This window comes from Mauremys reevesii, linkage group 3, assembly GCF_016161935.1.
Source record: "Mauremys reevesii isolate NIE-2019 linkage group 3, ASM1616193v1, whole genome shotgun sequence".
Lineage (NCBI taxonomy): Eukaryota > Metazoa > Chordata > Testudines > Geoemydidae > Mauremys > Mauremys reevesii.
In genome coordinates this window covers 49265671-49283212 of record NC_052625.1, presented here as the reverse complement: position 1 = coordinate 49283212, position 17542 = coordinate 49265671, and the positions used below count along the sequence as shown (strand labels likewise).

The following is a 17542-nucleotide window of genomic DNA, read 5'->3' as shown; positions in this document are numbered from 1 at the left end:
TATAATGTATGGGAAGAGATGCTTATCTTCAATTTTGCCTTTTTTTCCCCCTCCAAACAAATACTTTTTTTTTTTTTTTGGGTAGCTAACGCATCTACCCATACATTCCCTGCTGGCCTTTTAAAAAGAGAGACTTAAAACTCTCTCAATTCAGACAAGACATTTGAGAGATGCTTAATTGGCCCCACTGGATAAGGAAGCGTTAAATCCTGGTCCCTAACACTCATGCAGTGTAGCTTCTTTTTAAATGACAAGCAAAATCATCTAATTCTATATACAAATCAACTAGCATGATACTGCTTGGTTGAAAGGGTCACCACAATTATGTAAAACATGAGCATTAACTATAATTGGGGTAGTTTGCTAATACAATAAAAAGCTCTGAACATGAGGAAAGTTATGCTCACAGCAGTAGCTATCACTTTCTAAAGTAAGAATTCATGGATGAAATGACATGAAAAAGATGGTTATAAAATTTTAATGGAATGATAAAAGGCAAAAGTCAGCCTCTCAGCTGAATTCTTAAAATCCCTATATATCACAATCAGCTCCTTAACTGTAAAATCAATGTGGAGTATAACATGTTGTCAATGTGGTTGTCACTGGAGGGAAGACTGCAAAGTATGACAGCTACACAGCTCAGCCTGCCAATGATAAAAATAAAATCATAAAGCTCTTTACTTAGATGTAATTGTTTATAGAACTAACTATTGAAAATGAGAACAGGGAACATCTTTTTCCTTAAGATCTCTGATTCATATTTCAAGCCATTTCATTACAACATTAAAATTGGATGGTAGTTTCATTGTGGCAAATGAAATTATCTTTTATGGAAGGCTACTTTGCTCATCTACTTCAAAAGTTCAGTCTCTACTTAAAATGAAGGCACAGAATTATCATTAATCTTTTTTAATCACCAGCCTAGAAACATGTATTTATATATTTACCTGTACAGATTTTAGGGGGCCTATTCACCCACACATATCCCGGAATATTCATTAATGTTCCGGGATATGTACCTAGGTTACTGCTCATTAAAGGTAATGAGAGTTGCATGCTTTGACTGGAAGCTCTCTACCTAAGCAGAATAGACCCCTGTTCATCGTAAGCCATCTATTTTTCCCCCCCGAGACCTCTTGGTGGTGAAATTATAAACATCGACAAAATGTGGTGTCAATTACAAACTGCAGAAACTATTGGCTCCATCCCGCAGCAGTCCAAGTTCTGCCCACAAGGGGAGCATGATTCTGTTGTCACTTAGCCTCAGCCTTCCTCACTCATGACATTACCTCACCCCTTAACTATAATGTAATATGAAGCTGCATGCTGCTTTATACGGAGGAAGAGCCACAGTTATGGAATAGTAATACTTTTGCCTGTGCTGACAGAAGAGAGATATCTTTACATTAGGACTTTTCCCATAATAACACTGTAACAGATTACTCAAAGGAAAACGAATAGGTTTTGTTGTTAATCTCAGCCAAGGATCATCTGAGCACAGATATTTCAAATAAACATATGAGGTAATAGCACTATATTGTTAGGCACTATATAAATTAATAAAATAAATAGAAATAAAATGATTTTTCCTATTAAGGACAAACTGGCTATTAGTAAATCTATCATCCATACTTAGCCCCATAAAATCATGGCACAAGCAAAGGCACTGTAGTGGTCTCATGCTTAACAACTATTGTATAACAGAGGTAAGTTTTGCCTTTACCTCTTGTGAATGAGCATAGGATGTAGGTATGACATCAGGGGCCTTTGAATCATTTGAGCCAGATGACAAAACCATTTTTGCTGAAGTGATGCCCAAAAGAAAGGTGTACTTTAAAGACAGTATAAAGAAGTTTACCCCATGGACTCAAGGAGAGCATGAACGTCAACTCAACAATTCCACTGTGCATGGGATCAAAGACCTTTGAAGAGGTATTGCCTTCAGAAAGAGGGAAAGGTGTGCATGAAGCAGCACAGCAGTACTGTGAGAAAACTAGATCTTGGATCTTTATGAAAAGCTGAGTAGACAAAATGTTAAAATGTTGTTGGGGGGTTGTATTTTTCCGTATGACCATGAACATCAGGTCATTAAGCTGCTATGCTAAATCCAGTTGGCAGTGTTTCCTGTATTTGAAGAGGAAATTGAATGAATCCTGTGAGAAACCATCAATATGTGGCCACTTAGGGTTCCATGCAGACAGTTTCAGATGTGAACTGCCTTTGGGAGACTCTTCAGTGAATGAGGTTCTGAGATAATGGTAAAATCCACAGCTGACATACGCCTTGGGAGCTATGGTCACCTGGCCAAAATGGAACTTAGAAGTGTTCCTGCAGCTTGGTTGTTAATCTTTCTAGTCGTTCTGGATGTTTGAGGGAAGGTAGGAAATACATAACCCTAGGCATCTGACCAGAGGAAAAACAAGGCATCCACTCACCAGGCATGTATGTCAACCTGAAGAACATATTTTGTTCACTTCGCGTTGGACAAATCCTCCTGTGAAAGGAAGGAACCACCTCCAACCAATCTCAAACACTAGTGGGCTAGATGCCAAAAAATGGAAACTGAACCAGCAACAGTTGAGCTTGTCAGTGTAACTGCTGGTCTTAGGGTAGATGTATATGTTTTGGAGGGACAGAGCCAGATGTTCCAAGTGCAACAGGATCTTGCTATTTAGGCTTTTTGCTTTTCATTTCACCTTGATGGTTAAGATAAATCCTCATGGTTCTGGAGCCACTCTCCATGTGGATGGTAATAAACTATGGAAGAATACATGGAAAGAGGCTGATAGCTTCACTCCCCACTGCTCACAGCTTCAAGCAAGTTGATGCTCAGCTGCAACTCCTGGGGAGACCACTTGTCCTGAACCATATTTATACCTATCTGAGCTCCCCACCCTGACAGGTTGGCATTTGTGGTCATTTGGGTTCCTGGCAGATCTGCCAGTTATTTGTCTTTGAATAGTTGATGGGTGAGGGACGCTCCACCAACACAGGTAGTGCTGCACTTCTGGGAATAGGTGCAATAGGTAGTCCATTTCCTGAGTTTAATTCCAGTGACCAATCAGAAAATTGTGAAAGGGCCAGAGGTAGAGCTTTGGGATCATTTCCATATGATCCCAACAGGTCTACAAACCAGCGGCACTAGTGTGCGGAAATCTGTTGAGTGCAGGAGAAATGATTGATGAGAACATGAATTTTGTTTGTTTTTTTCCTCAGAAAATATCACCTCCCTGATGTGACAGCACCTGGGGGAATTAGGGAGAAATCCTACAGATAAACTACTGTAAGAACCTAGGACATTCCAGTCTGACAAATGTGAAGTGATGAGCTGTGCTTATGATTGCTTCTTTGTCAACAGGTATTTGGATGGCCCTTTTCCTTAAAATGGTTACAAAAATGGCTGTTACAATGGTAAACACCCATGGAGAGAACGACAGGCTGAAGGACATTGCCTGGAATTGATATTGTTTGTTTCTGACTGCAAAGTTGAAATTTGTGATGACAGATGTGTATCGGCACATGCAGACCATGGGAGCGCACATAATTTTCTGCATGTTCCAGATGCACTAAGATCAAGAAGTTTTTTCTAAAGCACATGTGGAAACAGTAATTTCCCACTGTTTATAACTGGGTCAAATCTTGCTGGACGTTTCTTAGAGACAGCAAAAAGCATCTCTCTGACCTCAGGACTATTCCTCTGTTAAATTTCAACCCTTTGGGGCTGTTATCAGCTGGTGTATTTTAGAGCAGCCTTAAGGCTACACTAAAAGTATGATGGGGTTGGGGTTGGAGCTGGCATAAAACTGGCTTCAAGAGCTGTAACTAACTCCTTGGCAGCTCCCCCTCTCAGCCCATCCAGAATGTTCACTATGAAAGAAAAGCATTAAATAAGATTAATATCTTAATTCCATAAACTTGAGGAGAGATTCCATTTTATTCTTAGATGCAGTGCATGAAATTCTGATCTCAGTTACTCAGCATAAATCCAGAGTAATTCAATTGTTTTCAATAGAGTTAATCCAGATTTACACCCAAATAACTGAAAGCAGAATTTAGCCAAGAAACTTCCTGAATTGTTTGTATTTGTCTGGCAGCAAATAGTCTGACATTATGCTCACCAAGATCACTGGAACAAACATCTTTTATTAACACATGTTTAACAGGTTTTAAAATATTCATAGGAAATGTACATTATTGTTATTTGGCACTGGCAGGTTAGACTTTTAAAAATGCATGGAATCAGTTACTGGTGTCAGACTGATGTAAATGAAAAAAATATTTGAAATATCTATTAACATTCTCTTCAGCATCTACCATTATATTATAATAATTTTTTTCCCAGACAACAGATTTTTTATGTTGATATTTACTGAATTTCCTCTCATCTTTTCTGATTTCTTGCTAGTTGGATGAAACAGCTATTATAAGGAAAATATATATGTGGTCAAATCCTCAGCTGGTGTAAAATAGTGTAATTGTATTGACAAACAGAGTTACAGCTATTTATAGTCGTTGATCAGGCCAATATACCTATAAATGTGATCTTTCTATGGATATTTTGTGCTACAGAGGCACATATTTGTGGGGTAATACTCAAATATGGACATGGGAACATGTCTTTATTTTACCAGGTTAAGAGATACAGGAAATTTCAACTGTCAAAATTGCACTTTAAAAAGTCAGAGGATATTGGTTAGAAAGACCAGATATTAAGTGTAGCTCTGGCAATAAGCTGTCAGTATAGGTGGCTTTACAAGCAACACATTGAAGCCTTGACAGAAATACTACTTATGCCCATTGCCAATCATTCAGTCTTTGTCAATTGAACTGAACATCCTTTCAGAGATGGCAGCCTTCCACAATGCACCAAAAATACAGAGTCCTTTCACCATTATAGAGGTGTAAGCTGTGTTGGTAAATTACAAACACAGAAATTGTTGGATACTAGAGATACATCAGCATATATTCTTTATCGATGCAAATGGAGCAGGGCATGGGAATGAAATGCACGGTCACTGAGAGGATAGAGTTTATAACTGTACTACAAAAATAATGTTTTTCAAGATGAAAAACCAGATGTGGCAGCAACAGTTTAAGAAGCAAATAAATAGCAATTTTTCAGAACATTAGAGCTGGGCAAATATCAATGGAAAGCTTTCCATTAATTTTTCTTCAAATGGTTAAATGAATTCACCTCAGCCACATCACACCCCTTTTGTGTCAACTACCTACGGAAATTAATGGAATCAAATTGTTCATAAAAATGTTTGCAGAAGGTAAAATTCATTCCTTTACAGAAGGCACAAGTCCTATGCACCAGTAAAATCCCATTTATGGGCTTAAGTGGGAATAAAGTGGAGCATAGGTCTTGAAAAAGCTCTGTGAACAGGAGTGAATTTCACCCAAAAAGCATATTTAGAAGTTGCCACACACATATTTGCAGAAACTCTATTTTAAACTCATACATCAATGACTGAGCTCAATGTGTACCCATCCCATACAGGAAAAAAACCAATATCGTGCGATTTAACTGACCATTGTCAGCTAACTATTATAGTCTGAACAACAAATATTCACAGATAACTGTTCAGTCAATCCACAGTTTAAAAAAAACCAACAAAAATGTATTAAGTAATTTTACAGAACAAGTGCATTAAAGGAAATTATGATTTGATCAAAAAAATTTTATAGGTATAAAAGAGGCTAAGTCTCTGGTTCCGCAAAGACTGGCTCATATACTGAACTTTATTCATTCATGTGAGTAGTCCCATTTAAGTAGGGCGACTCAAGTGCTTAGATTTAAGCACTTGTGTGTTTCCAAGATTGGGGCCTACATTTGTCTGATAAGTTACCTCTTGTGAATTATTTGCCTAGATGTAAAAAAACACGTCTCCAACTGATGATATATTAAGACATATTTCTGTTTGAGATATTTTCTGAATACAGGTTTCAGAATGGTAGCCATGTTAGTCTGTATCAGCAAAAACAACGAGGAGTCCTTGTGGCACCTTAGAGACTAACAAATTTATTTGGGCATAAGCTTTTGTGGGCTAGAATCCACTTCATCAGATGATTGGAGTGGAAAATACAGTAGCAGGTATAAATATACAGCACATGAAAAGATGGTAGTTGCTATATCAAGTGGGAGGTCAGTGTAACGAGACAATTCAATTAACAGTAGGATACCAAGGGAGGAAAAATCACTTTTGTAGTGGTAATGAGAGTGGCCAATTTCAAAAAGTTGACAAGAAGGTTGACATGAAAGCTTATGCCCAAATAAATTTGTTAATCTCTATAAGCTGCCACAAGAACTCCTTGCTGTTTTTTTCTGAATACAGTCTACTTTGATCTTAGAGAAAGGGGTGGAAACAATGAGGAGCCACAAATGGTGGCTAGTTTATACCCAAATTAATTGTGTTACTTTAGGCCTGATTCTGTTTTCACAAGCAGTGTAAATCTGGAGTAAAAGGAAAAGCAGGACCAAGAAGTCGGGATTTTATTTTTTCAATTACAAAAAATATTTTTCTCTCAGAATTTCTCTTATTTATTAAATGAGTTATATGACAGGAGGCATCTCTTAGGCAAAGATTTTGATTGTTCTGATATCTGGTATACTGGGGTCATTAGCTAATGATTTGAAAAATGCAAGAAAACATTTTTCAAAAGCAACAGCACACTTCAAAAAGTGTGGCTATGGCTATACGAGATACCTTCATTACACAGCCATTGGACTTCAGCTACGCTGTATCTGAGGTATATGTGCATTTGTATGTTTGGTAAGTACACACCTTCTCATGTGTTGTTTTTATATTGCACCTAGTACCTCTGCAACGTATGTCCTTTAAAATGGCTACATTCACACCCTTAGCTTTAATGTCAAACAAATGCAAGTAGAGTGAGTTTGCAAAATATGGACCAATTAATGCCAGACTTAGTGGATGAGTCAAGGGGCTGGCAATAATAACTGTGCCTTCTTCTTACTGATCACTTGTTTGAAACAGTATCCAAAAGTCCCACAGAAAGCTGCTGCACTACGTAGGTGGCATCAGCCCAATGACCACAAAATAAATGACATCCTTTACATGCTGAACAAGACAACAAGGCTATATCTTCATTTACTACTGACTTCAATACATTTACTGATGTAAATAAAATCAGAATCTAGCTCACAGAATGCAAAGAAAAAAAAAGAAGAAAAAAACCCACCCTCACTCTAACAAACTATACACTCTAACAAATATTTTTCTCTATCTGCATATGGCCATATGTGAATAGAGAGAGAGATTATATAATGAAATGAGGTATTTCTCTGAAAAATATTCCTTTACATCCCTTTATTAAACAGTTCCCACAACTCACACAAGATTTTTTAGGTGTTTTTATTACTGTAGCTTAGCTCTCAGGGAGACAATATGATATTACTATTAAGCTAATAAAATGAGATAAAAGAAAAAGAAATAATATGCAATGCTAGTTTAGCCAGCAGAAGAATATGCATTTGTATTATCTGCTAACAGATGTTTAAAATAAGTGGGACTGAACTGTGTATTTTTGCAAGCTACTTACTGTCCTCTGCTGTAATCATTGGAGTCCAGTCACTATATGTATTACCATAACCATTGGAGACTATCATTCTCATCTCGTACACTGTATATGGTTGAAGATCTTTGACTATGTAGCTTAAGGAAACAGAGGGACTGGAAAATAACCTGGAAAGAAATGAAGAATGAGTTATAAAAGCTCCAAAATACAAGGGGGTGGGGTAGAAAAGAAGACAAAGCCACCCTAGGGGTGAGCCACCTCTAAAATAATTTTACTTCTCTTCACTGACAATTTACAGTAGATTTTTATTGTTTGCATACTCTAGAATATCATCAGTGGAATTCCTAGGCCTCATCTGGAGTCGATAACTGGGTAAGCCTGGAGCGTTATTGCGAACTGGTGTAGACCAGACAACCTGAAGACTGGTCGGTGTGGCAGATGAAAGCCTGGGAGGCAGCATGCCATCTGGAGCTGTCGAAAAACATGGATGAATTAGAGCAGAGAAAACCGTGGAGAACATATGCTGGATGGAATCAAAATGCTCCATATACTGAAAAAAACTGTTCCTCAGGATCAACAGCGATGTTAACATGGTCCATTTAATTTAACATTTTCGTTACTGAAGTACTGTACTTCTTTATGTTCTTCTTTCCAATACAATTACGCTAATATCACTGGGTTGACAGCAACCCCCAAAACACCAAAAGGAATTCAGTTGTAACATTCTATCCTACCTGTTAGTATATCAGTCCCCCCCCCCACCCCACTGCCAACTTTACTTACATTGAAGTCAAAGGAACATCTCATTGAGGAAGTATTACTCAATCTGAGTAGCAGGGCAGCAAAGTCAGGCACTTTATTCAAATACCCCTCCCCTTCTCTCATTAAAAACTTTATACAACATTTAGCAAATCAGATACTCAGCTGGTATTAATGAATGTAGATCCACTGAAGTCTGGGGATTTGGACAAGTATTTTTTCCATTTGATTAATTCTAACTTTATTGAGTGGGCCCAGGAATCACAGATCCAGCCCACAGATTCCAGGTTCTGAGGCAGCTCTTCAGCCGGTATCAATCGGTGTAACCCATCGAAGTGATTTACTCCAGCTGAGATTGTGGCCTTAGGTTTTCTCACCATGAAGGACTAACCTGCTTGATAAACCTTTCATGTATAACACATTTAACATTTGTGTATTGGATGCCAAAACAACATATTTTCAGAATGTTAAACAGAAAGGTTGGACTCTGATTTTTTTTTCATTTAAACTTTTGTAAAATGCTTGTGTCTTTGATGGTTCAGTAGTTACCATTTGCAGCTTTCTGTGGTCATCCAAATAGAAATTTTTCATCGCTGTTCTCTTTTTCTGGTACCAGGCTGACTGAAAGATTGTTGTAAAGCAATCTATGGTTCAGCATGGCACCTATATTAAGGAATTGCAACTGATTGGCAGAACTACTAAACTGGGCACTTGGGTAAGCAGCACGTTGTAATTTAGTTTTACAATCTTCATGTACCATGTGAAGAATAGCTGTCTCCCAAGTAGCAAAAAACAGACATTGTGACCACATGGTGCCTGAATCCTTTCTGCTAGAGTTTAAAGATTAAGTTCTTCTCTCAGTTACCATACATTCAAGTAAATCAAGAGACTCCACTGATGTCAATGAAATTGTTCTAGATTAACACTGATAAACTAAAATCAGAATTTGGCATGCAATATATGTTTTAAAATCTCTGTGTGCAAAATACAATACACATACATAATCATTCATTATTTTAGCATCCATTTGTAAAGTGCCTGGTAAGGTCAATTGTAAGTAAGCTCTGCCAGTACAAAACAAGAACAAAAATAAATAGCAATTAAAATAAAAATACTTTGCATTACTATAGTGCCTTTCATCAGAGGACCTCAAAATGCTTTTACAAACATTCACTAATTAAGCCACACAATCTCTCTATGAGTTAGGGCACCATCTCATTCAAAATTAAATTGCATCTGAAGTTTAAATGTACCAACTGTTTAAGTACACACAAACTTTACATAGATCGAGACCAGAAGTATACCACCACTCGCTGAAAATGCCTGGGGAATTCAGGTAAGGGAATCTAATTAACTCACTGGTAATTTGGTCAAGAAGCTGGGGTTCACACCACTATATTTGAGAAAAGTATTATGAAAATACCATATTGCCTGCTAAGGAGACAATGTGGTCCACTGCCTGGGTCACTGAACTGTGTTTATTCCCAGCTCTGCCAGTAGTCTGCTGTGTGTGACTTTAGGCAAGTTCTTCCACTCTATATCCCTTAGATATCTCATCTGTAAAATGGAGACAATGGCACTTACCTCTTTTGTAAAGCCCTTTGAGATTCACAAATGAAAAGCATCAAATAAACTCTATATATTTTTATTAATTATTATGGTGGTAAAGGAATGTTCAAGAGACAAATATGTAGCTGTTTAATAGTCAACTATTTACAATACAGATATGAATTTAGTTGCCTAGAGAATCAAAGTTAGAGGTCCAAATATATGACATTGTACTGGTACAATGAAAAGAACAGAGAGAATGCGTGCCAAACTCATCCCCTGTGTAGGTCCATTGACTTAATTTGGTCCTTTGAGTTTTCAAATGTTAGAATGTACAAAATACATGTCTTTGTATGAAGGATTTCCTAGATCTTGCCGAGAATTTCATTAATATGCACTGTGAAAAAGAAGGCTACAGGAACAAAGCACTTTTGAGTCTCTGTCGAGTAATAACTAGAAAGGTGCTCTATAAAATTGGTCACATTTTGATCATTAAAACTTTGAAGGGTTTCCCAAACAACCTGATCATTCTAAATTGTATCTATAACATATTCTGGTTATTTCAGCTACTCCCCGTAACTGAGATCTTTAATGTAATATTTCCCTCACTTTAACCCCTTTTATCCTACTCTTATTCCCCAAAGTACCCAAGCAATAACTGGTAACCAGAAATAATTCAGCTGCAGGTTTCTCAACAGAAGAGCCATGTATCTATCAGCTTGATATATTGTCTTTAAGATGCAATGTTGCTCAAAAAGCTCCCCTCAAGCTTTAATATCACTCTCAGGGGGCAGCCACTCCATTTGCAATCTACTGAATCAACATCTTGTCCAGTAAATCCTAACTAGACCTGGTTAAAAAAAATCATGCTTCATCTACAAAAAGAGAGTTTAAAGGATGGGAAAAAATCTTTAATTACTTCTCTAGCTTAACTATTTTGTTGTGAGAGCAAATGGAGAAAGAATTATGCATAATAAATGGTTTAAACTGGCAATACCACCAGTTTTGGGAGAAAATGTGGACTAGGCAATAAGATACAGGCAGATGAGCCAAGAGAGGCATTCTGTTCCCAGCTCTGTCAATGACTTGCTGAATTGCCTTTGAAAAGTCACTTAACATCTGTGCCTCAGTTTCCTCAACAAAAAAGGAGCTAATGATAGTTCTAAGATTTTCAAAGATGACTAAGGATAAAAAACCTTTATACGGTGGCCGCACCATAAATGTTTCCTCTATTTCGAAAGACTCTACTACTTTGAGAGATATTTACCAATCACAAGAGTATTTCCATCGTCCATAGGGCAATCTCTCTCAAAAACACAAGAAACTTTTAAAGTGCAGTCACCAAAAGTGATCATTATTATTTGAATGATAAAGTATTATATCCATTAAATGGGTCTGCATTATTCTACGCTTCAGTACAATGCCACATAACTTAATGAGAGCAAGAACAGGCCGAAGGGCTAAATTCTAATCTCTATTAAATGGGTGTAAATTCAGAGTAATTCCAGTAAAGTTACCCTAGATTTACAGTGGTTGTAACTGAGATCAGAATTGGTCCTCACCCTGGTATAGCCATACTATCTGCAGAAGGCAAACACAAGAGTTTATAACTATGCAAATGTAATTCCAATAGTATGCCACATCTGCACATGGAAAATATTTAAAAATAGCACAGGTGCTGCATTTGCTTTTTATCTAAATGTTTTCCTTACACACGTGTGCATGCAAACTATAACAGCAGACATTTAACTACTGGGGAAGGAATTGGCTCTTCACAGTTTGTGCCATAAGATTGAGGAGCTATTGCAATGATAACGTCATTTCTACCAGTCTGTCTTTGGATGAATGTCTTCTTAAGTCATGTTCACTCTTGCCCTTTTCCAGGTCTAATTCACACACTTCATTTCTTGATTTCACTGCATTGTTGTTTAGCCACCTCTGATTCATTTTCTCTTAGGTATCCATTCTAAGACCATGTTATTCAAGTCACTTTTTCTGGCAATATGTTCTGCACCTTGACATTTGTTTCTCTTCTTTTTCCTCAAGCATGCCTGTTACCTTGGTGTTTGTCCTGTACACATAATTCCTATCATTGCTTTCTCCATAATTCTCGGTATAGGCACATGTTTTTGTTTCATTTACTCAGTGAGCGACCATGTTGCTGGGCCATATGTCATCACTAGAAGGGCACGGTAGTTATAAACCTTTATCTATTGCCAACACAGAAGATTGCTTTTTCTGTGTCTCATCTTCACAGGTGTACTAGAGTCATTCTAGTTTCTCTTTTAACTCCTTCAGTAAGAACATCTCACTTATTCAATGTATAATACACACAGCCAATATTCTTGGGTTTTTCTTTTCAGTTATGTACCCAAGCATCTTATCCTGTCTTCAACGTCACTATTGCACATCATCCATCCTACACTTTGTAGATCTCAGAGTTGATCTCTGCTATGCCGACATATTGTTTGAAAAAGATGGGCTTGCTGGCCATTCACAGTTGATAATAATTCCTCTTTTCTTGCTCAGGTTTGGAAGTCTTCACTGAGATGCACCTTTCCTTCTGATTTAGTCATCTGCCTGTTCTTTTGTTGGCATTTTGTGGAGGTCGTTAGTAGCAGTTCTGCCACTGGGACACTGACCCTACTCAGAATTTTTTTTTTTTGAAATTTTATTTTAATCCTTACATCTGTCTTTATCCCAATTTTATGTGTAATTCATAGCTGTTAATCTAAGATCATAATGCATTCATCTGCATGCAGCAATAGCTATTCCAGTATCCCAAGTTGTATAGTACAACTTTAATAGGCAAGGCAAAAAAGCACCAGCAATAGGACTTTAACAAGGCTTTGTTCAATGGCCTAGCGCCCACAGTGAAAAATTGAAGGAGAGTTTTAAGTCAGCCCTCTTGTGGGGCCTGACTTCAGTGGAGTCATCGGTTTAAGAAAGAACAAAATTAGAGCTGATTTTTTTCATACAATCTTAACTGTATTCAGGGCATCAGCTTCTGAAGTGAATGGAAGTGTAATAGATTGCCTCTTTCCTAAAGCATTAATTACCCCATACTGAAGTCAAGGTTATAGGAGCGCATGTAAGATTTGTGTCCTGTGCCTTATGTTGATTTAAGAAGAGAGCACAGGCACACTACTTCAGTCAAGTTATATAGAAGTTTATCCACACTACCCAACTTGAACTTCTGTTAAACTACAGAAGATATAAAAGAATGCCAAAAGGCAATTAGTTGACTGATTAATGATTATAAATACCTGTCAGAGACACAATGGATGGAATGTATAACTGCCCAGTAAAACCAATTATTTGTCATGATGTTTAAAAGGATACCCAGCCAGTACTATCACATAGTAAAGCTACTTAAAAAACTTCCCCCACATACAATATTCATTTGCGTGTCACAAGTCATTCTAAAACTACAGGTGAATAAAAGTGCTCTACCAGTAATTATAAAAATATAGGGCTGGACGGACCTTGAGAGGTGACCTAGTTCATAAAACCCCTCCTTCCATGGTAAGCCAGGAAAAGTATACTTAATCAATACTTCCAATTACTTTGCTGTATGCACAACTTCAACACCCTGTGCCAAGTAGCTGTATGGGATGACGGAATCCTTTCCATTCCCCACATAAAAGCCAGACCGATGCTCTGGCTATCAATGCACCGGGGGGGGGGGGGTTGATTTAGTGGGCATAGTGAAGACCCACTAAATCGATGGCAGAGCACTCTCCAGTTGATCCTGGTTCTCCACCAGGAACAAGAAGAGTACGGCAAGTCGACGGGACAGTATCTCCTGTCAACCTAGCGCAGTGTAGACACCACAGTAAGTTGACCTAAACTCCGTCGACTCCAGCTATATTATTCATGTAACCGGAGTTGCGTAACTTAAGTTGACTTGCCGTGATAGTGTAGACATAGCCAAAGTCTTGCAAACAACATAACCACACCTTTTCACTACCTCGGAGAGTGCTCGTGGCAGAAGAAGGGACAGGATTCAGCCCATCTATTGTGTGTGTGTTATCTGCAGGGTTTTTATGAACGGTCTTAAGAAGGGAACCTCAGGGCTGAAATTCTCATTTGTTATACTTTTTTGGGGTACAATATCTTATTTGGATTTCTTTGAAGATCAAGAGATCTACAGTCTGAACATTTTCTGTTGGGGCAGTGAATATATCAGGGAATTGAAAGCAGCCTACAGAGCCTTTAACTCTAGGTTGTTGGTTCAAATCTAGCCTATGGTAGTAACAAACAAAACCATTACCACTTGATGATAGTTTTAATGGGAACATTAGCTTCAGTTGGTTGTCCTTGGTATGTGTCTTAAGAGGTATGATGAAGTAGGGCAAATAGATTTGCACTGTGATTAGTTCAGTACTAATTTCTTTTATCTAAACCTCTTTAAAGTAATGTATTGCTTTGAGGCTTCTGTAAAAGCTTTACAGTAATATTGCACCTAACAGCTGGAGTAAAATACTGCCCTTATGGGTAGGATCCATGCTTGAAGGCGTGGCCAAGGAAAACAGTTTTGACAAGAGCACAGGTCAGGTAAGCATGTTGCACACTTACTGCTTCTTTGAAAAGCTAGGGTATACTGAAGGTGACTGCAGGACTCATGGTCACTAGATCACATCCCATCCAGCCATGATGTGCCTGACACCATGACATGCAATTTACACCCTTATCATTCTTTCCCCACCTGCTGAGTGGGAAAGAAAGTTTTCCTACATTTTCTACTCCCAGTAGGGATGGTGTCCCTAGCCTCTGTTTGCCAGAAGCTGGGAATGGGCAACAGGGAACGGATCACTTGTTGATTAACTGTTCTGTTCATTTCCTCTGGGGCACCTGGCATTGGCCACTGTTGGAAGGCAGGATATTGAGCTAGATGGACCTTTGGTCTGACCCAATATGGCCATTATGTTCTTAGCAATTTATCCACGCAACACAGTAGGATTTGGTCCTTATTAAATTCTTTTATATATTATAAAAGTATAGATTTATGAAAGGAAAATATTTAAAGCTCACCGGGTCCTACTTATATTTAAACCTGAATTCTTGCATTAGTGATAGTTTTTTCTGGTTAATTGTTGTGCATAGATTATTAAGGTCATAACATGGCTCATGCAAAGTCAATTTCACAAAGACGGTCATATACGGCATTGCTGTCCTTATAGGTTGTTTAAAAACAGAGTTATGGTAGCTTCTTGAAATGCATAAAACAAGCACATACTGTAACTCAACAGAAAACTACACATCAGAATTCTTCTTCCCCATAACGGTTGAATTTCTCTTTGCAAAGATGCTCCCTTTGGACATTCATAAATACACTAATAATTTACAAGAGCAGGAAGTTCTCTCTCTTCTCCTTTCGTATTTACATGTATGGGCATTTGCTCTACAACTTCACCTGAAAGCAAACTATTTATTGTTTTCATTTAATTGAATGCTGCAGTGTGTTGCGGTTTACAAATGAAAAAGATAGAGAAAACAAATATCTTACATTTTGACTAAAAAGGAATGACATGGCCCATTGTTTATATTAATAACCAAAACATGTCACAGACCAGACGTGTTGCTAAGGATCAGATTCTACCATCCTTAACAACATTGAGTAATAATTTCCAATGAGGCTACTTACAGAACAAGGTACTACTCAACATGGTAGTGTAGCAGAATCTGGCCCTTAAAAACCAGTCAGTTTTGGATTGGATTCTGATACTGCTACTCATATCAACTAGCATCCTACTCCATTAATAGTCTCATATAGATGATATCCCTACTACTCATGGGAGTGAAGTGCTACTTTGTGCGAGTAAGCGTAGCAGAATCTGTCCCACTGTTACTAAACAAAAAGAGAGGTGTTTGTCAGTTAATCTCACCTTTTTATCATCCATAGAATAAGAGGCCAGTTACCTAAGTTTCGCTGGCTGTCGTTCATGAAGGATCCAATAACTAACGTGAGAAGTGACTGCTAAGTATGCACTGTGCAAATAGAGAAAGATCTGGACTACAAGTTCAAAACTAGTCTAACTCCTTTACATTCTTTTAGCTTCAGCACAGCTAGTAAAACGTATTTGTAAAAAAAAAAAAAATCCATTGATGTTGACCCTTTTTTCTGTTTGCAAACTTTCTGCAAACAGATAATTCTTTTTTAAAAAATATTATTTGGGGTGTTGAATCTCTCAGGGAGAAGACTGAGGGCCCTGCAGGGAGAAAGATAAAGTGGGAGATAAGCTGGAGACACAAAGATATAAATAAATTTTATTAGCTGTCTAGTGAATTTTACAATCAATTCTGTCTTCTCACATTCACATCAAGTAACTGAGTGTACACAGGGTGGCCAAGTGAGCACTTCATGCACAATGTGAACATACTCATTTGCACACAAATGCCTTCCTCAAACATTCAGGGGGACCCCCCCCCCCCAAAAAAAAAGTTTGCTTGAATATTCACACAGGGGAGGGAGGAGATAAGGGAAGCTGAAGATGATGATATAGAAAGACAGTCTTGTGACTACAGGGATCTGGGTTCAGTTCTTGCCTCTGCCACAGACTGCCTGAATCAACTCTGGGCAAGTCACAAAGGCCCCAATCCCATAAATCTTTATGTGCTTAAACATAACCATGTGGATACTGTCCATAGAACTACTCAGGTGCTGAAAGTTAAGTACATGGGTAAGGGTTTTCAGGACCAAGGTTTTGTTTCTCTATACTTTAGATCCTCATTTGTTAAATAAGGTTAACAATACTACCTCTTTTCTCCCAATTGTCATTTGTCTTGTCCACTTAGATTGTGAGCTTTTCAGGGGAGCGGCTCTCTTTTAATATGTGTAATGTGCATCATACACATCACACTAGGGCTTTGGCTCTTGAGTCTCAAGGTGCTACTGTAATAAAATAAATAAAGGCAGTTTGGCTTCACTATAATTCAGATTCTGTGAACATGTTAATGAATAAGCTTTTTCATTGTTTATTCAAGTTTAGTACTCTGTGAGAAGTACAGAGAATTAGACCATGAGATAACATACATACCAATTTCCTTAATCTTCTGGAGTTTATTTGGGTAAAGTAAATTTTTGGTGTATAACAACAACAACAACTTGTTCTTGGGTTTGGTGCATAAGAAAATTTATACTGAAAAGCACCATAAAGACAAAGGGGTACATTCCCAATGAATGCATGAGGTTTTAGCCATTTCCTTCCTATCTACCTTACAGTTTAAGGGCCCAGCACCGCAGCATCAAAACATCTTCTGTGGTTATAAATTGGTATAACTTGGTTCCCATTGGACTTCATGGGGGTCTTTACTTCCTTTCCTTTCCCTGGTTATAGGAAGCTTTATCCATTTAATAGAAATGCAAATCACGCACCTGAAAACTGCATGCATAATTCTTTGAAAATTTACCCCTGAATGGTTTAGTAGTGTCTTGTAAATCTTTACTTTCTGTAAATCTCCTTTTAGTTACAACTGCATTTTAGCAAATAGAAGCTAAGAAATTAACTTACTACTTTCTTCAGTTAAACTCTATTTTTTAGTATTAAGAAGAATATCATTTCCTGCTTACCAGAGGTGAATGGGACTGAAAACAAACCCATCAAAGCAACAATATTAAGTGGAAATGCTAGTTTGTGCATTATCTTAACCTACTGCCTTCAATTCTCTATAAAGCATACACCCTTTGAAG

At 37.8% G+C, this 17542-nt stretch overlaps 1 protein-coding gene across 1 annotated transcript in view; it reads right to left on the bottom strand.

Moving 5' to 3' along the window:
* The window catches only part of USH2A (usherin), a 577940-nt gene that overhangs the window by 177528 nt on the left and 382870 nt on the right, over nt 1-17542 (bottom strand). Inside the window, exons 39-40 of the mRNA XM_039530373.1 lie at nt 7863-8013; nt 7567-7709 (exon numbers count right to left, since the gene is read on the bottom strand). Of these exons, the coding sequence (XP_039386307.1) occupies nt 7567-7709; nt 7863-8013 (294 nt within the window). The remainder of the gene's footprint in view (nt 1-7566; nt 7710-7862; nt 8014-17542) is intronic.